General features: G+C 39.3%; 1 protein-coding gene across 4 annotated transcripts in view; it reads right to left on the reverse strand.

Annotated features, from left to right (window-relative positions):
• Nucleotides 1–26,658, reverse strand: part of EPC1 (enhancer of polycomb 1) — a 112,118-nt gene that overhangs the window by 8,285 nt on the left and 77,175 nt on the right. For 2 of the 4 annotated variants that reach the window (XM_048837730.2, XM_048837732.2), the window contains 9 exons: nucleotides 23,890–24,049; nucleotides 22,365–22,541; nucleotides 22,188–22,277; nucleotides 21,952–22,100; nucleotides 19,019–19,371; nucleotides 3,000–3,118; nucleotides 2,832–2,918; nucleotides 2,091–2,232; nucleotides 1,605–1,971 (listed from right to left, as the gene is read on the reverse strand). In XM_048837730.2, the coding sequence (XP_048693687.1) occupies nucleotides 1,605–1,971; nucleotides 2,091–2,232; nucleotides 2,832–2,918; nucleotides 3,000–3,118; nucleotides 19,019–19,371; nucleotides 21,952–22,100; nucleotides 22,188–22,277; nucleotides 22,365–22,541; nucleotides 23,890–24,049 (1,644 nt within the window). Of the gene's footprint in view, nucleotides 1–1,604; nucleotides 1,972–2,090; nucleotides 2,233–2,831; nucleotides 2,951–2,999; nucleotides 3,119–19,018; nucleotides 19,372–21,951; nucleotides 22,101–22,187; nucleotides 22,278–22,364; nucleotides 22,542–23,889; nucleotides 24,050–26,658 lie in introns of those variants that run through there. The other 2 variants (XM_048837731.2, XR_007354916.2) reach the window with 2 other exon arrangements.

Below are 26,658 nucleotides of genomic sequence, written 5' to 3' on the forward strand. Positions count from 1 at the left end.
TCTGGCATGTAAATGGCTTGCAATGCTGCCTAAAAAAGTGCCATGCGAATGGTTGTTTTCACTTTCAGGTGACATTGTAAATAAGAAGCATGCAGCAGTATCTTCTGTAAATGTAAACAAATTTGTTTGTCTTAGCGACTGGCTAAATAAGAAGTAGGACTGAGTGGACTTATAGGCTCTAAAGTTTTACATGGTTTTGTTTTTGAGTGCAGTTATGTAACAAAAAATAATCTACATTTGTAAGTTACACTTTCATGATAAAGAGATTGCACTACAGTACTTGTATGAGGTGAACTGAAAAATACTTTTTGTTCATCATTTTTACAGTGCAAATATTTGTAATAAAAATATAAAGTGAGCACTGTACACTTTGTCTTCTGTGTTGTGATATCAATATATTTGAAAATATAGAAAAACCATACAAAAACACTTAATTTCAATTGTTATTCTATTGTTTAACAGTGCGATTGTGATTTTTTTAATAGCGATTTTTTTAATCATGTGAGTTAACTGTGATTGATAGCCTTGTTTTAACATAAAATGTGAAAGTGTGTTTTGTTTCAACTGAACTTCAGTATGCCATATTATTGTCACAATTATATCACACATAGAAAAAAATGTGTCACCACCAAAACTCAATATATACTGGTAAAAAATCCTGGGCGAGTAAAAAGAAAGAGGAAAAACTAAGAACTCCATATGAAAATCAAATTAAAAGTAAAGAGGATAAGAACACATTAAGAGTAAATAAATTAAGTTCAGTAATTTAAATGGTCTGACAAACAATATATCACATAGTGTGCAGTAGCCTGTGTATTTTAGAAATGGCATCCATTTAGAATAACTCTAACTGCTCTCACTCCTATTTAAGGGGTAGGACAAGCAATTAAAACATAAATGGCAACTATTTGGTATGCAAATCCCTCAGTTTTGTTAAGTAATGTGAAGAACTGTGAACAAAAAAGGATATTCCCAGAGACCCATATCTACTACTTCATAAATTATATGCAATAGCACACATTAGATATAATTTCTTCAGTTTATAAATCACGTAGACCTCTGCTGACATATTTAACTAGTTCAATACCAGAAAAAAATAATACATAATGGGTCCTAAATGTAAAAACATTTAAGACTGACAAAGCATGAGAAATAAATAAAACAGCCTAATTTCCAGTTTAAAACCTGATAATTTTATTACAAAAGTATTTTAAAAAATTCACAATTCACAAGTTCTGCATTACACAGAATTTCAGGTATTCCCTGAAAGCTTTGCCAATGTTCTAACTGTAAAAAGATCTGTGGATGACCATTGATCCAGATTCCCTAAGGTCATTCATCTATTGACAGTATCACCTCTTTTAAAGGAGCATGATAAGAAGGTTCTCCCCATTTATGAGACAGTAATTTGACTCTCAAATGGATAAACAAGGCTGGTTTTACATTGAGTTTAGTGGAGAGGAATTTTCCCTTTGATTGATACTGTCTGGTAGAGCATGAACAGCAGCTTTGGGTTAACATTCTGGGTTTCTGAGCTAACAGTTATGTCATTGTGGAAAACCGTAAAATAAAACTAAGAAAATTCAGACACATACAGGACTTACCTTGGTACTGCATCCACAGAGGATGAAGCTGGAACCTTGGGCACCTGACAGTTTGCTGCTGCAGCCAGCTTTAAGGCAGATGATGGAACAGCACTTAAAGTCCTAGGTATATGCCGCGCATTGAGTGTTGAAATAGAGTTTACAGTGGCAACCGATGAGGGTACAGTTAATCGAATGTTGTTCCCAATCAGGACCTGAGTTGTTGCAGAGTTGGCAGCAGTTCCTTGGTGACTCAGTGCACTGTGGGAACTCGAAGTCTGTGTTATATTTGAAGGTGGTAACAAGGTTGAACCTGCTGCTGACGATGAACTTGTATGTACAAGTGCTGTAGGTGTAGTACTACTGAGGTGTAAGCCCTTGTATACTCCTGCAGAAGAATGATATTTAAGAAAAAAAAAAAAAATCAGACTCCAAACAGGGGTTTCACATACCAACTATGAAAGCAAAATACAATCAGAATTAATTTAGATTTGTATAGGTCTATACCTGAGGCCTGAAGGATGCCATTCACCCCAATTCCAAGCACCACATCATCCTTCATTTTGAATCCCATCAATTGTTCTGATGTTACCAAAGCTGAAGCAGCAAACTGAGCACTAACAGAATCCAATGTCTTGGAAACAAAACCCTAAGAAGAAAGGTGGCAAATAAATGTGATCAAGTTTCAAAAGGTCAGTACTCTTCCTATTTTTATGCATCAACTAGTAATGAACAAACCAGTGCAGATAAGAAAGAACTGATCCTCACTGTTCCCTCAAACCAAACTTCTGATGTTTGGTAAAGTTAGATAAATAATTAAATGCAGTATTTCCCATGTACTTATAATTCCAGTACTAAAACATGCACAAGTATTTCAAACGCACATCACACTGTCCTTCCATACCATTTCTCACAAGATTTCCAAACCAATCTGAAAGATTCAAGGAGGTTCAGATGTCCAACAGCAACTTCTGAACTTTGTGTTTGTGCATTGACACTTTAAATGTTACATATTTAGCTGTTAGATATGTTTTCACAGCTAAAGACAGGACATGCTTATACATGGTTATTAAAAGGTAAAAATCTGGCCTCAGAACACAGTCATACATACAGTCTCAACAGGACAACAACATGGCTGGAATTCTTTGCAATATGTATTCCTGAGTCTTTGAGTATTTCATTTAATTGATTCACTCATCTTTTTGGTTTTTGTTAAGAGGGAGCAGAGGCAATGCCTGCCACACTCACCTGCAGTGTCCCTTCTAAACACTTTACAGAATGGCTATGATGTAGATTCAGGCGAAAGCCACTTTCCTGTTCGTTAGTTTCAAGGTTCTATGGCAACAGTTGACAATTAGAGATGAACCCTGGTGGGAAACAATGAGGGATAAATCATAGCACAGACAAATCCCTCACCTGTGAAGTGTTGGCAGAGGAATTACTATTTGCTTGCTGTTGATGAATTTGTGCAAACTGCTGTTGCTGCATTAGTGCCAGTTGCTGTTGATGTTGCTGGTATTGTTCGGCTGTAAATGCTGAACAAAATATAAAACGAGAAAATACTATATCAAAATATGTATATGTTGTATATATACACATCTTTTAGAATCCTAAAACAAAAAACTGTTTCAACATACCACAGCAAATTCCTAAGAACCTCGTTGCATCTTTATAGCAACAGACTATGATCCTTCTAGCGGTTTTGTCCAAACTATGTTTTTCCCATTGAACACATTTGTGGTGAAGTATTAAACACCTTCTGCACTTAGCTTACAATATCTGAGTGAAGAAATCTCATTTAACTGAATTTAAGGGAGTAAGCCCAGATTGGCACAAACCACCACTCAGATAAGACTGATCTGCAAAGATTGTGTTTTAGTGTAGTACATTAAAGACCAACTTTCATATGTGCAGATTTGGGGCATTATCTTGTGGGATGCTGAACATTCTGAACCTCCACAGACTCCAGTGGGAGTTAAGGTGCTCACCACCACACAGGTGAAGGCCCTCCTAAATTTAATATTTAGTTGAAAATACAAAAATGAATTTGATGTTTACTAATGAAGACTGTTTTACCGCATTATGATCTCTCAACACAAACTTCACTGTTCCCACCACCCTCTGTTTTGTATAGACTAAAATACCTTTTATATTCGTATTTAAAAAAAATAAAAATAAAATAATCATGCACACTGTCAACTCTGTCAATGGAGAATTTCATAGAAGCTATTTTCTTCCATAAAGGAGCTCTTAAAGAGTGATACATTAGCCATAATGTGTAAACGTCAATCACAATTTTCCCCAGTTAACCCACCTGGAAAAAAAATCCAGTCAATAAGAATGGAGCTGTTTATGTTGATTTACAGAAGGATGTCTGAGGAAAGACACTGTATTATACTAATTTGTCTATGGAGAGATCAGTTCTAAAAAACAAAAAATAAAATTCATTTTGAATCCCCCATATGGTTTGTATAGTTTTAATGAAGAAAATCTCTATTGCCAATTTAAAAGTGGGATGATGGTGCAGATTGAATCCATTACAGAGTCAGCCTAGACCACACCTTGTGAGTTTTCCCAAATTAAATTTCAGGCCCCCAAATTTCTGTGGATATTCTCAAAACAAATATTGTGAACATTCTTATGCAACAACTTCCAATGCCTTCCAGAGTTACGACTGTTACCAAATGGAAGGTATCCAGCTTTCTACAAGTCAACACAAGACTTAAATGCTTGTTCATGAAATACAGTATCTTGGCCAAAGCTTTTATCCTTTATTCCCAACCGCAGAAAATCTGTACTCCTATCAGACTACATACATCTAATGTTTCGGGGGGAGGGGGGAAGAGAGAGAGAGAAAAAGACTTAAATGTTGTTAATCTTTGCTGAACTCTAGAGGATAGAATAGTTAATCAAATGGCTTGTGATGATTTGAATACAGAAAATGAACAAGTTAATCCATAAGAAGTGTCTAAAGATCATACGTCTTCAGCCCTAAAGATCATACATCTTCAGCCCACATTCAACTATGAATTTCTTGGAAATATTTGCATCATTCACAGCTACAAAATTAAGATCTTGTACATGATGATTATATATATAAAAATCTTTCTTCTGATTATGTATTGAAAGAGCACCAAATTATCACAGAATCTATTTTAGGGTTTTATACTGCTGCCCATCATGGTAGTATTTGAGATACTGTATCTAGCAGTTGAACACAGTAAAATGGCGTAAGATTTCAAACAAGTTAGAAGCTCTTCTGATTGAGTTCTTTAGTGAATAGGCATACAGTGGTTGTATATATATAACCATGTGTAATGCACTGCATCACTTTCCAACGTATTTCTTTTAAAAATATGGCAAATTGAATTGAGATTAGTCTTGAAGATTTGAAAAAAAATCAAACATTTACTGCGTTAGTAGGTATTTTATTTATATAAATCTTTTTATTAGTGAATTATAACTAGTTGGTGCTATAGTACAGTGTTTTGAAGTTTAAAGTATGCATACAAATAATGGACTAGGAAAGTTAAGATTTTACAATTTAGATGATTTTTCTTCCTGTTCATTTTTAGTAATTTGGTGAAAGGACTTTGCGCTCTAAAACAACAAGTTTGTAGATGTATTGCTTAAAAAATGAATTGAAATGATTTACTAAAAAGAGGAAAAATCCACTGTTCATCAATTGGAATCTTAAACTATAACATAAAACTGCATATATATTTTAAACAAAGTTTATCTAAAATTATGGCCCCCTTTTTACCTTCCAAAAGCTGAATTCAGGATTTACATTTCAGCTATGGTATCAGCCATTTGCTAGGGAAGCAGAGTACCAAACTAATCAGTTCATAAATGAAAAGACTGTATAATATGCTTTTAAAATATATTTTGTAAATTAAAAGCCATGTTAAAGGGACACAAGATAATTTAGTCCTGGCCCCCACCCCACAATTACCCCCAACTTCTTATATCATCACTGATTACATCAGAAAAAAAAATCCAGTTAATCATTAATACTTTGAACAATGAAACCAGACTGGTCAGTTTGATTTGCATATAATTACTTTCAAAATTCCTTAAACATTCTCTTTTGCAACAATAAAATATTGTAATAGCATGGAAGCAATAAAGACACTATCCATCGAAGTTTTAACACTACATTTTGGGCCTAAACTACTTGAATATTAAATTAAAATGACAAGTTAACTGAAGTTTACATTTTTGTTTAACAAAGTTAAACAAAATTTAACATCCATGTCTTGTTACTGCTGCACAAAAGTGTTGAGTGTGGTCATCGTTCATAGTATCTGACAGAGATATTAATTTGGTACTTTTGGAAGGAGATATTTAGATTTACAAATGAATGTAGTTTCCAAATAGCATTTCAATGAATTATTGCAGTCCATACAGGAATTACCTTGCCAGCCATTATCAAAATAATTGCACTAACCATTTTACAAGGCAAGTGAAAAGAAAAAACTGCTCTGCACCCACAGCATTTTAATTATTTAGGCTCAAGTTTTAAAAGAGGCCTAAGGAAGCACTGAAATTCAATGGCAGTTGGCTGCCAGACTTCGTTAGGCGTATTTGAAAATCTTAGCATAAGCAGTACAAACTCCTGTTAGCTTTTTCCCCTATAATTTCTGGACACTGAGATTACACCCAATACATTGACAAAGGACCATTTATTTTTTTCTAGTGGTTAAAGAACCAGACAGTCATGGGCAAGCATTATTTCCAGCTCTGCCAAAGATTTGGTGTGCGATCCTGGGCTATTCACATCCTCATTTTACTTCAGTTACATCCATTTTACAGACAGGAGGAAATACCTCTCTAATAGCGTTATTGCTGAGAGTCAAAGTTTGCAAACTACTTAAACACACTCTGATGGAAACTGTTACAGGAATGTAAAAATATTTTTCACCGCCATACCATGTCAAAATGCTACTTTCACATAACAAAAGGTCCAGTATAAGGGCCATAATCTGTATTTGTTTTAAGTGTTTTAGTCTGAGAAGCTAACTTCTTAGTCTGAGCTACCTATGGAAAAGCCCTACATACACTGATGATATAACCAATCAGGAATGCTTATAATATGCTCTGTCCAAACCTAACTCAGACTGATTTTTTTGGGAAGGGGTCGGCATTAAAGGAAAACATCCTAGTTGGCTAAAACAAATCAGATTTATTTTGCTCATTTACAGTCCTCCTAATCGGCTTCCTAATTTTCCTCCTGTACCAAGTACAGAGAAGAGTTTCTCTTGTAGGCCACTAGGCCAACAGTGTATTTAGCTCTACGAGTAAGACACTGTGGTGAGGCAGAAGGTTTTGGGAATTGTTTTTTCCTTGTGTAACACACACATACCAAACAAAAACAAAAACCTTTTAAGTGTTCTTACTTTACAAGAAAGCATCTCATCTTTAGTATCCTTTATTTTCAGTGCATTTGGACAAATCTGATTGGAATTGTGCAAGGCTCTCCTGTGAAATTATGGGTCTTCATGACAAAACTGCTCAGCATTGTAAAGTCAAGGAGAGGGTCTAAAAAGTCTTGAAGTTCAGATCAAGAATTAAACAGTTTCACTATTTTTTCATAATTGCAAAACTGAAGTTCTCCAACAGCTTTTCTAACAAAATATATTTCAGAAAAAAAAAATCTGTTCACCTCTCTGAAAAGCCATTTAGTACTAATATTTGTGAATTAACAGCAAATGGCTGTCACAAACAGGCTAACTATAAGGATTGCAGAGAGAATCCCTTTTGCTTTCATTTACCGCATATGTTGTTCTTGCTTGTAAAGTCAAACCAAGTTTGTTATGTAAACATGAAAGCTTAGGATCCCAGAATCTTGAATGTCAATAAGATCCAGGTAATGAAGGGAAATTCTAAACTTGTTGAAATGGGTAAAAAGTTTAAAAAACAAATTCTAAGATGATACTTTCTAATTTTTTTTTAAATAAATTACTGTGCAGACTTCTGGAAGTTTTATTACTTCTCAGCTCTTACTCCATAAATGAAATCATACATGCTTGAAAATCTGACAGATAGACAAGATGGGTGATCAGCTCCAACTGGTAAAGCTTATTTCTAGCTCCTAGTTCTACCATTCAGTTTTTAGTAAAAAAAATTGTGAAGTGTAGCTCTTATCAATGCTCACAGAAGCATATTCTTGTGACAATTTCACTAGAAAATAGCTTTTCAAGTTTTCATATGTAGTACAGTCTGACAAAGGAGAAGAGCCCAAATCTTTCATCTGTACATATCTGTCTTAGATATAGATTTGTTTCAGTATTGCAGTCCAAGGAGCAAGAAAGTAAATACTAACGGAGTAGATTATATTTTTAATTCGCAGATCACACAGTGCCTGTTTTTTCAGGTACTGATGAAGACCAAACATCAAGTCTAGCTATTCTAAGATCAACTATATCTGAAACCATGTTAGAAGAATCGTGCGACAGGGGTTCATCTCCCCAACATAAGCTAGGAAGCCTAGATAGAAATTGAAGTAGAACAATGATACCCAAGAGAAGTATAAGTGCACCGTAAGAACACAAAAATGTGAACTTTGAAGTTAAGAACTCATTGTAAAAATAAAATATTTTTGTTGACAGTTTCAGTTTCTTCAGATCAGCCACATTTGGGTCGTGAAGATTTCCATCAGAGATCATTCTGGTTTGTCATAATGAGGCTTCTTTAAAACAGAGGGTATTCTAAGAATGTTGAACTCTAGGATGAATGAACATACTAGCTAGAAATTAAAGAGGCATGTGAATTTTAAAAAATTCTTACTCAAGTTCTGATAGAAAGTAATGTACTATTAGTAGGTTGATAATTTTTAGGAGGCATTGAACTTTAGCACTGAGTTTAAGTAAGGCTTCCATATGGCACCAACTTTTTAGGACTATAAGGGCTGTAGGTTTGGATGCTAGCAGTTCAGTAGCATCTGAGCTCTTTCATATTTCCTAGCAAAACCCAATACAGTAAATTCAGAATACCACCTCAAATCTTAGTAGCCATTTTTGATACGTTAAAAATGAAAAGTAATCGGAAGCGTTAAGATTTAGAGCCTGATCCAAAGTCTATGGAAGTCCATGGAAAAACTCCAAATTGCCTTGAATGGGCTTTGAATTTGGACCTTAAAAAGAACAGCTTTATAACAACATCTAACGGGGCACACTGCAACAAATTTCAATACTCTTCTTTTTCCAGATTTTTTTCCTCTACACAACAAATTGTTAGAACTTCTTCAGAGACATTGCATTAACTACTAACAGTGTGACAGGCTACAAATTTATTAAAAGATGAATTTACCCAAGAAACTGGATCTCGAGTTGGTTATCTGAAAAGAAAGTCTGATAGTTCAAAGGTTTGCTTTTGTGGTTATACGCAAGTTAGCCACAAGAACTCTTTTCACAGTAGTGTTTGCAGCACAATGCTGAACTGAAGCACAGTTAAAAATCAGCAAGTATCCTGGCAAACTATTTCTTATGCTACTTGACAGTTTACAAGTTCAGATTGTTATGTTACAGGTTAGTCAGTTCACTCATGATCCGAGTTACAGTCAGGCATCTTGGAATTGTGGAATTGTCCCATGCTGTCCAATAAAAGGGATATTGTCTCTATCCATTTTGTATACTTCCTATACGCCACCTATAGGGTTCATTTTAGTAATTAAGAAAAGTACAGTGCTAGTGGTTTTCCATAAACAGGAAATGAGCACAGAGGTTTGCTGCTTTGAAAACAATCGCGGTATGGACAGGTACTGTAACTGTAAGGAATTGAAGATTTGAGTTGATAACCAATTCTGGAATAATGACAACTCAATATATTTCAAATATTCTCTTGGTCATAGGTGCAATCTTGTGTGATAGCTCAAACTTTTAGGACAGGCTACAGTTGACACAGCAGGAATGCATTTTCCCAAAATATTTAAAGAACATACTGATTTTTACCTATCAACTTTACAGATGTGAATTTCTCTCTAGTTTTTTTTGGCTCAGTAGTTAAAGTGAGCCCACTAAAATAGTATCTTGTAACTGTACAGTTTAGCTTGATGTGCCTTGTTTTACATACTACTTCATTCATACAAATCTTTGGACTGTAAATATTGTTTTTGTTGCAAATCTGAATAGGAAAATGAAGGTTACTTACCTGTAAGTGGAGCTTCTTTGAGATGATTGGTCACTATCTGTATTCCATGGATGGGATATGCATGTGTGCCATGCACCCGAGTCAGGAATTTCTTGCAAACAGCGTGTATTGGCCCGCACATGTACCATAGCTCACCTTGTGTTCTCAGCGGAGGGCAGTGCAGGCCAATGCCTCTCCACTTTTCCATTCTTATCTCAGAGTAACCAATCAGCAGCAGAGGGGTTGGAGAGCAGGCAGTGGAATACAGATAGGGAACACGCATCTTTAAGAACCTCCAGTTATAGGTAACTAACCTCCATTTTTTCTTCATGTGATGGTCCGCTATATGTATTCCACATATGGGAGATTAATAAATAAATAGGGGGTGGGTGTGAGGATGCAGAAGTGATAGCTGACTGTAGAACTGCTGTCCCCATGGCTGTATCTGCAGTGGACTACTGTACCAGGGCATAAGGCCTGGTGAAGGTACGGAAAGAGCTCCAAGTAGCTGCTTCACATATATCTAGTATGGCTAAATTTCTCAGAGATGCAGCTGAAATTGTCTGCTCTCTGGTGGAATGAGCCTTTACCCCTTCTGGAGGTGGAGGATGCCAGTTGGTCAGTAAAGGATACTATAACCGGAGATCCATTTTTAAAGTCTCTGTGCTGATAAATTTCAGAGGAACAGCCGTGTTAGTCTGTATTCGCAAAAAGAAAAGGAGTACTTGTGGCACCTTAGAGACTAACCAATTTATTTGAGCATGAGCTTTCGTGAGCCACAGCTCACTTCACTGATAAAGGTTGATATCATGATCGCTCTGGAAATAAATAAGTTTAGGTGTCTCTCTCATGTCCTTTGTTCCAAAGCCCTCCAAATGTCCAGAGAATACTGTCTTCTCTCCTCTTCCGAGGCATGTGGTTTAGGAAAAAAAATACAGGTACATGGATGACAAACTATCTTGGGTGTGAATCTGGGGTGGGGGCATAGCAAGACCTTTTCTTTACAGAAGGTGGTATATGGAGGGCCTGCCAATAAGTGCTCACAGTTCTCCGACTCTTCTGTCCAACGTTAGAACAATCAGAAAGGCCACCTTCACGGACAGACAGTCACACAGCAGGTGGCTAGCGAAGAGGTTAGTGGTTAGTAAGAGACAACAGACCAAAATTGGAGGTCTGATTGAGGTTTGAACTTCACTGCTGGTAGAAAGGATCTGAGAATCCCCTTCAAAAAATTCTAATTGTGACAGGATGCCTGGAGATCATACAGTTATCTATTGGAGGATTGAAAGCACAGATAGCTGCTAAATGTACCCACAGGGAACCGAACGCATGACCTGAAGACTTAAGGATAAGAAGATTGTTTAAGATATCAGGGATTCTGGTGGAGTTGAGACAATATGCATTGATGAATCCAAGCAGAGAAACTTCCATTTAACTGAGTAAAAGCGTCTTACAGAATCTTTTGTACTTTGGTTAAAGATGAATTGCACCCTCTTGGAACATGAGCATTCTATCTCCGATGCCCATCCAAATATCAGGCTCGGAGTTGCAGCAGCCTTGAATTGGAGTATGTGATTTTGCCTCTGTGTTGCGTTAGAAGATCTATTAACGTGGGGATGTTCATGTGTGGTCGTACTAAGAACGTTAATAGATTGATGAATCAGAATGGTCTTGGTCAGATGGGAGTGATGAAGATGACTCATGCTCTGTCTTGGTGGATATTCCATAGAATACCAGGCAATCCTTCCACAATATCAGGAGGGCATCTCCCAAAGATTCTTTGCCCAGTGCTGCTCTGGAGCAGAACCAAGGCAACTTCCTGTTTGCCTGCGAGGTGAAATGGTCCCAGGCTGGCATTTTCCATGACCAAAGACGTAGTTGAAAAACAAATTGTGAATCTCCCATTCTTGATTTGTGGACAAATGTCTGCTCAGGCAGTCTGTTAGGGTTAAGTGATGTTTGATGCACCAGTTCCAGAAACTGACTGCCTCTATGTACAAAGATTTAGTTCCCCCTCACTTGTTTATATAAAATACTGTTATCTTGTCCAACATTATCTGAATATGTTTGGATTGGATGGATGGGAGAAAGGGCGGTCTGTCAGGCCTGCAATGCCTGAGTTCCTATAAGTTGATGTACATTATAGACTCCCAGGGGTCCAGATGCCGTGTGCCATATGGTCACCCATGTGCACACCCCAACTCAAGAGGGAGGCATTGGTAACTATGGTTGCCTCAGGTGTTGGTGTGAGGAACACATTCCAAACCGAACCTTCTCCAGTTTTGTCCACTAGACAAAAAAGAGCCCAATACCTAGGATGGAATTGTGACCTTGTAGTTTATGGTGCCCTTCACTGATGAATACAGCAAGAGAAGCCAGGCTTATAAGCACTATAGATGTAATCTGGTGAATGGTGTCACGTGTGCGCATGAAGTCAAATGGCCAACGAGCGAAAGGCAACTTCCAACGGATGTCCTGGGTCTGATAGTGACCTTGTGCATAAGAGTGCTCGTTACCTGAAACCTTTCAAGAGGTTGATATGCTGTTGCTGTAGTTGAGTCTAACAATGCCCCTATGAAATCTATGTACCTGGGGAGAGGGAAGAGGGGTTGGGTCAGCATGGATTTTTTGTGATTGATGCAAACACCTAGGGAAGATAAATAGGTGAGCAAAACATTGGTTGCCCTGTGGAACTCCTCAATGGATTGGCCTGCAAGAAGCCATTTGTTGAGGTATGGGAAGACACTAAATCCTTCTCTTTTCATCCAAGCAGCCACCACTGAAAAATCCTTTGTAAACATCCTGGATGCAGTGACCAGACCAGAGGTGAGTACTCTGAATTGGTAGTGGTCTTGGTGGAAGAAGAACCTGATGAACCTCCAGTGGACTGGATGGATATTAATATGAAAATATGCATCTTTCATGCTGAGAGCCACAAAACCATGTGCCCTCCTCTAATAAGGGAATTACTGATACCAAGGATATCATGCAGAATTTTAGTTTTCAGATAAACTTGTTTAACTGATGTACATTAAGAACTGGCTTCGATCCTCCATTCTTCTTGGGGAATCAAGGAATACGGAGAGTATAACCTCTTCCTGTGGTGTTGAGGTGGAACCATTTCTGTGGCTCCCTTGAGGAGCAGGGAATTTACCTCCTGTTGTAAAAATCTCCTTGCAAGAGTGGTCCCTGGAAAGGGAACCAAGAAGTGGGCTTGTGAAAAGCAGTGGTCAGAAACTCGAGTAGATAGCCTCTTCTAATATCCATATGTCTGTAGTTAGGGCCCTCCAGTCTTTGACAAGTAGGGTAAGGTGACCTCCAAATACCTGAATAGGGGAAAGAAGAGGCATCAGTAAAGGGACGCTGGTCTCTACAGTCAAAAAGAAATTATTCGGTTGGGGATTAGTGTGCTTAAGTGGTGGTGGATGTTGCAGAAGCTGGGTTCCTAGGTCTATATATTAACTCTCTCTTGTGTGGTGGCTCCTGAGCATATTGATGATAAAAGGGCTGAGGAGATGGCCTTGCACTATATCCCTGTCCATAAAGCTTCTTCTGGGGGGAAGGGGTATGAATGCACAGCAAGCAAAGTATTATTCTCAAATCTTTGAGGCAGCAGAGATTCATCTGTTTTCTAATGGATTACCTTACAGTGTCAAAAGGCAGATCTTGGATGGTACTCTGCATCTCTGAACAAAAATCTGAGGATTACAATCATGAATCTCTCCTTATTGGCCATAGTTATCCCCCTCGATGCAGTATCTGCTGCATCCACTGTGGCTTGAAGTGAAGTTTTGGCCACCACTTTGCCCTCACCCACTAAGGCCTGGAAGTGGGCTCTATCCTTCTCAGGAAGCTTGTCCTTAAATTCTAGAAGTCTAGCATAATTGATCAAATTAAATGGACAAGAGGGCCAAGAGGAAAAGATGCCCTTTATTCCCAGAAGGTCAAGTCTCATATCCCTTATCAGAGGGAGTAGCCTTTGGGTGCTGTTGCTCTGTAACTGCCTGCACCACCCTGTAGTTTGGCTGAGAGTGAGAACAAGAACTCTCCCTCTTGGATGGGACAAAGTAGCACTTCTCAGCCCTCTTAGGAGTGGAGGCACAAGAAACAGGGGTGTCCCAAACTGCCTTTGCTGTGTCCATGATGGCCTCGCTGATGGGGAGGGCTACACTACCATCTAGTAAGCAGTGCTGAGCCTCCTGAATTTCCTCCAGCTGGATTTGTAGCTTTGCAGCTACTTTAAGCAATACTAAGAGCTCCAATGGCGCTGGTTGCATATGGCTGAGTGATAGCAAATAAGACTCTTGCACCATTCCTGGGTGCCTGGGGTAGGGCTCCCACAGTCCCTAATGTTGTCAATAAGATGGATCCACCAGCAGAGGGGGACCCCCTGGCATCGGGTACCACCTGTCTCTTGGCCAATCTTATCTGGTTGGAGGTCGGAATCCTGACCTTCTAGGACTCGTCTGGGGTTGCCTCTGCTTGGTGCTGCAGATACTCTTGCAGAGCCTCCGACTCCTCAGAAGAGAAGGCCACATCCCTGAGCAGCGGTAAGACCAATGGCTGCGCTTCAAAGCTGGTGGGTAGAATGGGAGAATGATTGTCTCCTTGTGATAATGTCCTGGAATATAGATGGACCCAATAGGAGCAGTGAATGGAGACAGGGGACAGCAAAGATGTCTTCTGGGGAGACATACATCTCCAACCGTCCTTGAGTACAAGGCGAGTCCATTGGCAGAGCTGCTCTGGTCGCTGTCTGGGGCCACATTGCTATCAGTGCCGCCTTTGTTCCCGAAGTGGATGGAAGCACCAGGAGTTGTCGATCAGAAATGTGAGCCTCAATAAAGAAGTACAGGCAACACTGATGTTTGTTGCTCACAGAAAAGGAGTATGGACAGTAAACAGTTTGTGAATCCCAGGACCCTGGGCATTATCCAAGACTTCTTGCGTGGGGGCGGAATGCTATTTAACTATCCATGCTACACCATAAAAAACTACTAAAAATTAACTATACATAATTCTTACAGGAATGACAAAGCAAAAAGGAGCTGAAGAAACAGAAGATTCCTACTCCAAATCGTGCGGTGGTAATAAGGAACTAGACAGGGATCAGCCTGCACTGCCCTGTACGCCCTTGGTTGGGAACACGAGGTCCAACACACATTTCTTTCAAGAAATTCTGGAGTCAGGTGCATGGTGTGCGTATGTATTCCATGTGTGGAACACATACAGGGATCACTAAAAGAACCATCACTTTTTTGAGGAACATTTGGAACTAGACAAGACAAACACTAGAAAAAGGTACTACAGAAAATAATCCTACACTGGAATGAAAATAGACTGGATGATATATTGGATCTTTTCAATCTCTAAACTTCTATGATACTATGTACCATTCGGTTAAAAATTGTTATATTGTGGACAGGTGATTTAGCTTAGTACTCCTGATAAAATGATGGAGAGTCATGTGGCTATAATCTCAATGAGTTGTATTAATGTTTACTCCCTTCTCCAGATTAAAAAAAAATCATATTTGATTCAAGTACATCTGTGTCTATAAAATCAGACTAGGTAACTCTTTACATGTATTATTCCTATGCCAAGTATTAAAAGTTAACTGTTTCAGATAAAAATATGAATCTAAAATTCCATACTGATTTTTTAAGTATTGAATGTTTACTATAAAAGTAATTTACAACGTTGAACACATTTGATAATGTTCATACACTGAACACTTATTCACAGATTTAGTTTTTTCTAAACTTAAGATATAGCCAAAGTAATTAAAGTCTTCATCTAAAAGAGAAACTGTCTTATCTGGATTTTAAGAGTCACCTCTACAATCTATTTAAAAAACAAGTAAATACAGCTGTTAACCTTGAACTCCAAATTTGTAATCAGTTCACTTGTGATCTTTAAATGTGATCCGAAACCCATAAACATTCAATTTCTATTCACAGCCTACCTGCCAACAGTCCCTTTGTGTCTTATCCTAAGCAGCTAGAAACTTGCCCAGTATCTTTAGTGCAGTTTCTCCTCCTTGCATTAACAAACTTATACTGCAGCTGCTCTTTCCTACTGCCCTGCTTCTCTTTCAGATCACTGTATCTGCTTCAGGCAACTGGAAGAGCTACTAAGAGAAGAGAGAAGGCAGCCACCAGAAGCCTCATATCAGAGGCTCTAACCAGTAGTAGTTTCAGCCCCAATCCATCTTCCAGCAAGGGGTGGAATAGACGGTAAAAGAAGGAAACACCAGGATGACAGGCAGGAGTAGAACAGAAAGAACACTGGGACAGTGGGGAGAGAGAGAGAGAGAGAGAGAGAAAACACTAGAGGAGGAGGTAGCCCGTCTTTGCATGCACTCTTTGAAGATACTGCAAGGGGGAACAGAGTGACAAAGTGTAGAATACATATGTGGGAGGCAGAGATCATAAAAACAATGAAAGGCAGGATAAAACCGATTTCCTGAGTAAGCATCCAAACTTTTGGAGTTCATCGCTGGTTGTGTGTATTTCTGAAAATACTGGAAACCGGATTTTACCTGATTTCACATGTATTTTTCCAAAGGTATGCTGTTGGGTTGAGACAAACACCTAAGACTAAATATGGCAACGAGTGGGATTTAGTAAGGGTTTTTTTGGCTTAGTTTAGCAGGGTATTTTAAGAACAACCTGAAAACTTTGTTTTGAGGCCCTGATGAAGAATATAGAATGACGTTCACTGGAATGTGTGCACGAGTGTATGCCTTCCTCTCCACCAGTGACTGGGGAAGGGTCCCTGGATAAAAAGTTTTAATATTGGCACTATACGATATACTCTGCTGAACAGAATTTTTAGATAAGTGATCTCTAAATATTTCTTCATGACACATTTTGGTGGTTCTTTTAATACCTCCCCCAAAAAGATTCTGGGTGCTGTCTCTGCCCTACAGGGAGAAAAAAGGTTATGCATTAACCAATGAGAGCACAGAGTGCTGATTATTTATCTCCTAGTAATGGAAAATGTAAAAAAAAAATCAGCATAGTTGCCTGACCATTTGCAGCCTTTGATACAACTGATTATGAGGTTTTGTTGACTTAGACCAGGGGTCAGCAACCTTTCAGCAGTGGTGTGCCAGTCTTCATTTATTCACTTTAATTTAAGGTTTCGCGTGCCAGTAATACATTTTAACACTTTTTAGAAGGTCTCTCTGTAAGTCTATATATTATATAACTAAACTATCATCATATGTAAAGTAAACAAGGTTTTCAAAATGTTTAAGAAGCTTCATTTAAAATTAAATTAAAATGCTGATCTTACACTGCCGGCCCGCTCAGCCCGCTGCCAGCCTGGGGTTCTGTTCACCTAGGCCGACAGCAGGCTGAGCGGGGCCCTGGCTGGCAAGGGGCCGGCAGCCAGAACCCCAGACCAGCAGCGGGCTGAGTGGGGCCGGTGGCCGGGACCCCAGACTGGCAGTGCGCTGAGCGGCTCAGCCTGCTGCCACTCAACCTGCTGCCAGTCTGGGGTTCCGTCCGCCGGTTCCTGCCAGCCAGGGTCCCGGCTGCCGGCCCCGCTCAGCCTGCTGCCCATCTGTGATCCCAGCCCTGCCCACATAGGGTGAGTACCTACCTTCTCCCTGGTTCTAGCCCATTCTCTTCCTCTCTCTCTGCACTGAGCTGAGGGTGGGAGTGTGCTGAGAACAGGGATGGGGGGGTGAAGGAGCAGGCTGGGGGTTGGGGTACAGGGTCTGGCCAAGAGCTAGAATAAGGGAGGGAGCTCAGGGTTGGAGCAGGAGGTTTGGGGGTGGAGTGCTCACCTTGACTCCCATTTGGTGTGAGGAGTGCAGGTGGGAATGTGTGTGTGGGGTGTGCAGGAGCTCCCGTTTGGTGCTCAGGGTGGGAATGTGGGGGGTGGGGAGGCTGGGTATGTGTGGAGGGTGCAGGGGTCAGGGCAGAGGTCTGGGGGTGTGCTCCCAGCCCCCTGCCCTGAGCAGCTCATGGCAGGGGGCTGGAGGGGATATGCCCTGATTCCACCCCCTGTTCCCACAGCCCCATCCCCACCTCTGAGCAAGCTGCGGCTCCGCTTCTCCCCCTCCCTCCCTTGCAAGGGCCATCAGCTGATCAGCAGCAGGGAGGGAGACGAGGAGGGGCAGGAACCCAGCACGCTGAGGGAAGAGGCAGGGGAGGGGGGAAACTTGCCTGCCTCTTCTTCTTTATCCTGCCCCGGGGGGTAAGGGCAGGATTTTTAATGGATGCTGCTGCCTGCCGGGGTCCTGGCCTGGGTTCGGCAGCTGGCTGAGCAGGGCCGGTGGCTGGGACTCGGCAGGCAGCAGCTGCCATTAAAAACTGGCACGCGTGCCATAGGTTGCCGACCCCTGACTTAGACAGTGAACTTTAGCAAGAGTGGATGGTATAGCTGGTCTTGGAAATCCCAAATGATGATTTTGGGAGTAATTACGCTTTCACAGGGAGCATATTTCACAAGCTCATCAGCAACTCTTGGCTTTCTTGTTCTTTCAGATGCAGTTAGTGCTGACTGATCAATAAAGCTAGTGAGCTAAACATACTGGATTTAGTTATTTGAGTAACTGCTTCTTCTCACATCTGCCATCTACTGCTGCAACAACAACCACTGACATCATCAGCTGGGGAGCTTGCTAACAGTTTTCTGATTTAAAACATCAGGGGGCTGACGGTCCAACATTTATAGTGACAGGTCCTCAGTTCTGGAATTCATTTCCTACAGTAGTTCTGTGGAGCTAGAGTTTACTGACACATTGCAAGGCCAACTATTTCTCTGGCTTTTGCCCATGCATGGAGGAAAAAATATGAAAATATTTTTATAGGGGAAGGTAGCATCTTGACTTTTTGCAAAAAAATCTGTTGTATTGAAGTGCATATGCATACTAGGATTGTAACATTTTATTAAACATAAAATCAACCTTTTGTCTTCCCATAGATATCTAACAGGTAGGGTGGTAGAAAATTTGGGGTTTAAGGTTTTATGCTTTCTTAAGCAATCTTATTTTTAATATGGTCATCTGTCTTTTATATTAACTAAAACCCCTGTACATAAGTGGACTTCACACATTTCTAAAAGTCAGAACTGCAACAAGTGCTGCCTTTGTACACACATTTGAAATAAACTCTATTAACGTTCACGTTAAAAATGCTAACTAATTTGTTTTCAATGTAAGTGGTAAAACAGATGATTCACTGCTGTCATTAGAACAGATCACAAAGAAAAAATGGATAAAATTCTAATATTTTTGATTCTCTGAGTCAAGTTTAACATTTCTAGAAAAAATTTTGTCAAAATAAACATACCAAAGTGTGCTGAACCACTGCTACTTTTACTTTGTATAGAGGTACTGCATGTCTGGGTCCCAGGTTGTGCTGTGCCTGTTCGATTTATACCCCTGTATAATTTCCTACAGGAGAGTTCATCATTGTCACTGTCATGTAGCGATGGTGTCCGAGGCCTAAAATGCCGCCATCTACATGATTTGATATTGACTAGTATCTGACTGAGGTCTTTAGAGAAAGATTTGTCCGAGGTATTTGTTTCTGAGGTATTGGCAACTTGACTGATTGAAGAGTGTTGCGTTGAGGAAAGCATTTCCAAATCCAGCTGGCGAAACGTACTGTTGTAGTCTGAATGCGCTCTGTCCAGTAGCACCCTAAAATGGAAGTGCAATAAACTTAGCAGACAATAATAAGCCAAAACCAGAAAGGTCACCACACACCAGTTTCTCATAGCAGGAATTTCTTTAGCATGAACAAAGCTCAAAATATCATGAAGTACAGCCACACACTTAAATCCTACTTTACGGTGAGTTTACGGTGTTTATTTTTTAATAAACTGGAACTTGTCATGTCAATGTTTCAGAATTTATTATGACCCATCTAACAAACAGCAAGGCACTCATACATTTTTGATATTTTGACTTCAACTTGGTAGAACTGTACTGAATATTAAATTTGCAAAGTATCAGGTACGTGAGGAGAAGATAAAAATGAGAATGTTAAATTTTAATCCATAAATCCTAACTAAGCAGCAAAACATGTCTCCAAAGGGCCAAAAAGTAAGCCAATTTCTCTCTTAGCTGCTGAATACATCAGTTCTACCCATAGAAGTGACCCAACCCAGCCTCTCCAACCACTGAATATGCCCACAGCCACAAGAAGTGCTAAAGCTGTCACTCTCTACCTATCTAACCTCCTGGCAAAACCCTCAAGGGGTATCCAGATCCTTTCCTGATTTGTTGAAATTAAATTAGAAGATGCTGAAATTCACAGATTCCATGAAAGTGTGATTTAGATGCTACTGAAAACATAATTAGGGTGCCTCCAGAATATAGCTGATCTGTTCTCATTAGGTGTGGGTTTCCAGGGTAAGTAAAGGAAATATCTTGGGCTTGCCAGTGGTTCCCTGTTTCAGAAACTCTGTAGAACAGCTCAGACCTGTTACTCCCAGAGGACGATACAGCCTTCTGATAAAGATTGACACAAGCAGTATTCTTTTCAAAACACAGCACTTCTTTATTGGTGCAAATATTAAGAATCCTTAATACAACAACAAACAATCCCCTTATTGATGTTATAAAACACAAATCCTTTATAAGCTAAAAAGCACCCCAAACCATGTTGTCTAACAGTTTGAGGCGATCCTAAGTGATGTGCCTTGCTTCACAGAGCTAGTCATCCACAGGTCGCTGAGAGCAGTTTTTAGATGTTCTTTAAATCTTACGTATATAAGTTCCTTTTACAATTAAAACACATTCATACATCTTTATTAGCCCACACAGGTACGTACACACCCACACCCCTACTTAGAATTATCGGACAGACTTATTACACTGTACTGTCTCCTGTGCATTCTGTCTCTTCTCCGTTTGCTCCAGGGACAGGACTCCCTCTGATGCTGTTCTTTAGAGGGTGCTCTCTTCTTAGCTCTTAACTATCCCACTCAACTACTCCTGCTGCCCACTGACACGCTGACCTTTATACAGTTCTGTCAGAACTTTATAGACCTTCTGATACTATCCTTCCGTCAGATCTTTCTTGGATGCGTGCCAACTACCAACGTTCTAAACTGTCCGTTCTATTTTTAGCCTGCAACCCTTATTTACCTCCCAATGGTATGATCTGCTGCTATTTTTAGCACTGTTTACCACCTTTTACTGTCAATTCTATATTTAGTGCTCTGTGACCTGCAGCTTCCATCTAATGGTGACTTGTGCTTATTTAAAATGGAAGCCAGAGATCTTGGGACTTTAAGGTGGAAAAAAGTATGTTATCACTACCACAGCCATTCAGGTGCTTCCATAGCAATAAGCTAATATTGTATAAATCTGAAAGTTAAGTGAAGGTATTTGTTTTGTTGACTGAACAAACTAGGACCTGACCAACTTTTTAAAAACACACATTTATAGAAAATGTAAAAGATATTTAAATATGTATAGTCTTTAATTAGGTATGGAAAAACATATTACCTATATAAAGAAAAAGGAATATAGAAATTCTTCTAGGCCAAGATTTTCAGAAGTGGATGCCTAAAGTAATGCTCCTTAGAGTCCATAATTAGCCACCTAAGTGAATGTCCGGAGTATCTACCATTGCTCAACTACCTCACTGGCAACTGCTTTGGTACACAGCACTTTTGAAAGATGAAGTACTTAAACATGAACTTAGCTTAAGTGATTTGCCGTATCTAGGCCTTATTTGGGAGCATAACATTGAACTCCCATTTTCTGGAAGTCTCAGTCTTAAAAATTAAGATGCTAGACAATCACAAAACTGTCTGCAGATTTCAGGATTACAAGTAACATGTTAGCCCACAGCAGCAATCGTACATAGCTATATTTTAAAGGTATGTCAGACTGAACTTTCAGGACTTCAGTTTCTCAAGTAGAGGATGATCTCTGGGTTCTGGGAGAGGGGAAACCCATTTTTAAAATCTACCATTCACCAACCAATCTTCACAAATAATTTTTATACTACAATCGCCAACCTTAGCTCTGGAGTGGTAAAAGCCTTTCCCAATATCAACAGTAATGGTCTATAAACAAAGAAGTAAACAGTGTCAGGATGGCTTTTACAGACAGTGGAACAAACCAAAAGATAAAAAAAATCAGTAAGTGAAAGCATTCCATATGTGCTATCTTTTAGGGTGCCAGTGTCTTTCATTTTCACTTTTGCCCTTGTGTCAATTTTAAAATTATCCACAGCTTTTTATAGCAATAATTAAGGCAGCTTACCTTCCGCCACGCCCAACCCGTCTTCGTGCAAACCCAATACACCTTTGGGGTACAGTGAGCGTGGTTAAGCAGTATCTATAGCGGACATCTCCTAATCTTCCATCTTTAGGACTACTCCATGGCCAGTTGCCAGTCTGATCTAAATGAGGCTTAAAAGAATTTGAGAGAACAATTAAAAATAAGATTTATTCTATAATGATGCTCAGTCTTAGAGTTTATAAATAAGTCTCACTTACAGCATAGTACTGACAACCTGCTTTCCTACGGAAAGCAAAAGGACCATCAGGATCATTTTCTTCCTCAGCTTCGGAGGAACCAGACATAACCTTTGAAAACACAAAGGGAGCTGGTAAGTTCATGAGATAGATTTCTACTGCTCTTAGAAAAGAAGCAGTAAACTGTCGAGATCATACTTGGGAAAGAGGTTCTTCATCTGAGCTGGGGAAATCATACTGATTCAGATCTTTAGCATTAAAGACTGGCAGTGCAGCAGGACTTGTCTGTTGAGGAGTAGCAGCAGCAGATGAAGGTAAGACTTTGGGCTTTTTCTCATATTTCCTTTTGGGTCTTATAACATCAGCTTTCTCTTGCTGCAAGAAAATAAAAGTTTCTCGTTGGAGTCTGTTTTTGAAGCTTTTCTGTTGCAAAACTGCCACCCTTAAATCTTTTACTGAGTGGCCAGAGAGGTTGAAGTGTAGGAGAACTGCTGAGCTTGAATTAATATGCAAACTAGATACCATTAACTTGGGTTTGAATAGAGACTGGGAGTGGCTGGGTCATTACACATACTGAATCTATTTCCCTATGTTAAGTATCCTCACACCTTCTTGTCAACTGTCTAAATGGGCCATCTTGATCATCACTACAAAAGTTTTTTTCTCCTGCTGATAATAGCTCATCTTAACTAAATTAGCCTCTTACAGTTTGTATGGCAACTTCCACCGTCTTTGTATGTATATATATCTTCCTACTATATGTTCCATTCTATGCAGCTGACGAAGTGGGCTGTAGCCCACTAAAGCTTATGATTTACCCAATAGACCATTACATGGTGTAAACATAAATTTAACATCATGTTAAAAATTCCTGACAGGAAGTACTCTAGTTGCCTCTTTCAAGCTTTGCAGTAGTGTTGTATACATGAGGAAAAGAGATTTTGGGGGCTAAAAGTATAGATACTTGCATATAATTGCCTAATAAGATAGTCCCATTTATTATGTAAAGCAACATTGAGGAATTCAGCTGCCGCCATTAATAAATAGTGTGCTCTAGAAACTTAATTACAGTAGCAATGTATCACCAGTCTGTAAAGCTCAGACTGATTAGAACCCAACCAGAAGCATTCATCCTTTTAAGGCAGATGAAAGAAATTCCATATGGGCTACTGGATAAAGGCTCTTTCAGATAAGACTACTATGAGGTGTATTGCATTTGAAAACTGACATCAATAATGAATTTATAAAGATATCCTTCACCAAACTGTAGATTTTAAGTTATTTTTGCAGCTTACATCTTTAAAAAGTATTTTTGCCAGTTTGTAAAGTTAGTTCACAGGCAAAACTGTATGAACAGCATTAGCTGAAAATAGGGACCTAAACGATTCCTGATATAATCTTGCTGGAGTCATAAAATACAAAGACGGATTATCCAGACGCAAGTTTGACATGAGCCTCTCCCAGTCCTGAGCCATTTGCTCTATACTTGCTTTGAACTTCTTCATTTTGCTTTATTTCTTATGCAAGTAATCCTATCTTCAGTAGGACTCTGACAATTTATACCAGCTGAGGATCTTCTAGTGTACTTTAATGATAAGTCTTTCATTTTGCAGAAAAGGTTTTACCTTCAAAAATAAGCATAAATTTCTGGTATAGTCCAAAACCTTGTGTGTCCTGTTGACACAAGACAATGAATGTTTGTTTATAAGTACCACTTCTTTACCTTGTTAACTTTGAATTCCTTCAGTTCCATGGCTTCTTGATGCTTAAATGGACTGCTATTTGTAACAGGAATGATGGGGATGGCATAGGTAGGTTTCATTGGCTGCCGCTGTGCCATAACCTCAGACATGATCTCTCCACTGTAGTCACCCAAATTATACCTGAAATTAAAATTTTTTTTAGTGCTAAATTGTCAAAAACCCTGAATATTTGCATACCATTTTTAGTTTCCACAAACTGCACATGACATAGTATAACTTAGATACATTACATAGTAGTTACAATAAGAATACTACTCGCAGCTTTGGGCACTATTAAAAAGATGTATAGCTAAATCAGAAAATCCTCAGGAGGACAATAACTAACAAACAAAGACAACATTTAGACACTATTACTTCAGGAGAGAGATTAATACAATGGACTCTGCAATGCCCAGAGGAAAAGTAGGCAAGGAACCAAATGATAGCTCTCTAAAAGCTTCAGAAAAGTTGTAGAAAATGAAGAAAAAAGGGGTGGGGGTAGGAAGGGAAAAAATAGAGAATTATTATTTTAGTAGGTGGATGTGTCACAAGTACTAACGACCTAAACTAAAACAAAAAAGTAGTAAGAAGTACTTTAAACAACAAGGCAAAGGTGCCTGAGCCATAATCTCATATTACAAGCTTTCACCATGTTAGCAATGGTTGGTTCCAAAGGTCATTGCACCACGACTCCCTTTTGACAACAAAAATTACTACATGACCCCAGGAGGGAGGACTGAAGCCTGAGCCCACCTGAGTCCCACCACTCCAGGCAGGAGGTCCAAAGCCAAAGCCCTGCTGACCGTATTAAAATGGGGTCGCAACCCAGTTTGAGAACTGCTGGGCTATAGTATTCAGTATCTTAAAAGAGTAAAAAACTTATAGATATACAGATATATTTCAATTTCTGAAAGTGTCCATATAATTGGCTCAGAGTAAACATACACACATAAATTAAAGATCAATACTCCATGTCAGAAATCAACTAAAAAACCTCTACATATTGCAAAGATGATATCAGGCTATCATGAGGTGGGAGGGGTGGGATATGTCTGTTGGATAATGTGTTGATAGGAGTGCTTAATTACATACAAACAACTCCTATAGAACAGTGCATTATATCACTGGAGAAGGCTGCCAGTTCTTCTGCCCAGGTGGATTTTGGATCAGATGTTAAAGTGGTCGAGACAAAGAGGATGGTGAAAAAGGAAAGGGGTAAAACCTATAAATAATTTGTGATTCACTGCCACACCAAAAGTTTTTGATCTGTGTCACTGGCATAGACATCACTTATGGCAAAGCTTAATTTCACTTAAGAAATTTAAGATACATCAAAAGAATTCCAGGTTTCCAAAATGGGGAGCTACACAATAATCAGAAAGCTACTTAAAAGGAAATTAAAAGATACCCGTCACAAGGAAAAAAAGGCCTGCAAACTACATGGAGACTATTTAAATCATCATAACAGAGATTCAAACTAAATGTATGCCCCAAATAAAAAAGAGAAAAAGAAAACAGTACGAGAACCAAAAAATGCCACCATGGCTAAATTACACAGTAAAAAGGTACATAGAGGCAAAAAGGCATCCTTTAAAAACTGGAAATTAAATTCTAGTGAGGAGAAAGGAGCATAAACTCTAGCAAGTCAGGTGTAAAAGTATAAGCTAGGCAAAGAATTTGAAGAGAAACTAGCTAAAGATAAAAATAATTGTTGTTAGTTCTTTGTAAGTACATCAGAAGCCAGAAGCCTGTCAAACAATCAGTGGGGCCACTGGACGATGGACGAGTTGAAGGAACACTGAAGGAAACAAGGCCGCTGGGGAGAAGCTAAATGAATTCTTCATATCAGTTTTCACTGCAGAGAATGTGGGTGAGATCCCCACACCATAGCCATTCTTTTTAGGTGAAAAATCTGAGGAACTGTCCCAGATTGAGCAGGTTTTGGACTGGTTTTGAGCAGGTCTGAACTGTCCCAAAGGAGCAGGTTTTGGAACCAATGGATATATTAAACAGTAATAAGTCACCAGGACCAGATGGAATTCACCCAAGTGTTCTGAAGGAAATCAAATGTGAAATCGCAGAATTACTAACTGTGGTACGTAACCTATTGCTTAAGTCAGCCTCTGTACCAGAAGACTGAGGGGTAGCCAACGTAATACCAATATTTCAAAAAGGCTTCAGAGGCAATCCTTGCAATTTTAGGCTGGTAAGCCTAAATTCAGTACAAAGCACATTGGTTGAAACTACAGTAAAGAACGGAATTATCAGACGCAGATAAACATGATATGCTAGGGAAGAGTCAACCCAGGTTTGTGAAGGGAAATCATGCCTCAGCAATCTAATAGAGTTTTTTGAGGATATGAACAGGCATGTGGACAAGGGTGATCCAGCTGATACAGTGTACTTGGACTTTCAGAAAACCTTTGACAAGGTCCCTCCCCAAGAAGCGTTGAAGTAAATTAAGCAGTTATAGGATACGAGGAAAGGTCAATAACTGGTTAAAAGACAGGAAACAAAGGGAGAGGAATAAATAGTCAGTTTTCACAATGGGGAGAGGTAAATAATAGTGTCTCCCATGGATCTGACTGGGTCCTTGATGATTAACATATTCATACATTATCTGAAAAATGGGGACACACAGTGGAGGTGGCAAAATTTGCCGACAACACAAAAATACTCAAGATAGTTGTGTCCAAAGCCGACTGCAAAGAGCTATAAAGGGATTTGACTAAACTGGGTGACAAAATGAC

The sequence above is a fragment of the Caretta caretta genome, chromosome 2, assembly GCF_965140235.1.
Source record: "Caretta caretta isolate rCarCar2 chromosome 2, rCarCar1.hap1, whole genome shotgun sequence".
In the NCBI taxonomy this organism is placed as follows: Eukaryota; Metazoa; Chordata; order Testudines; family Cheloniidae; genus Caretta; species Caretta caretta.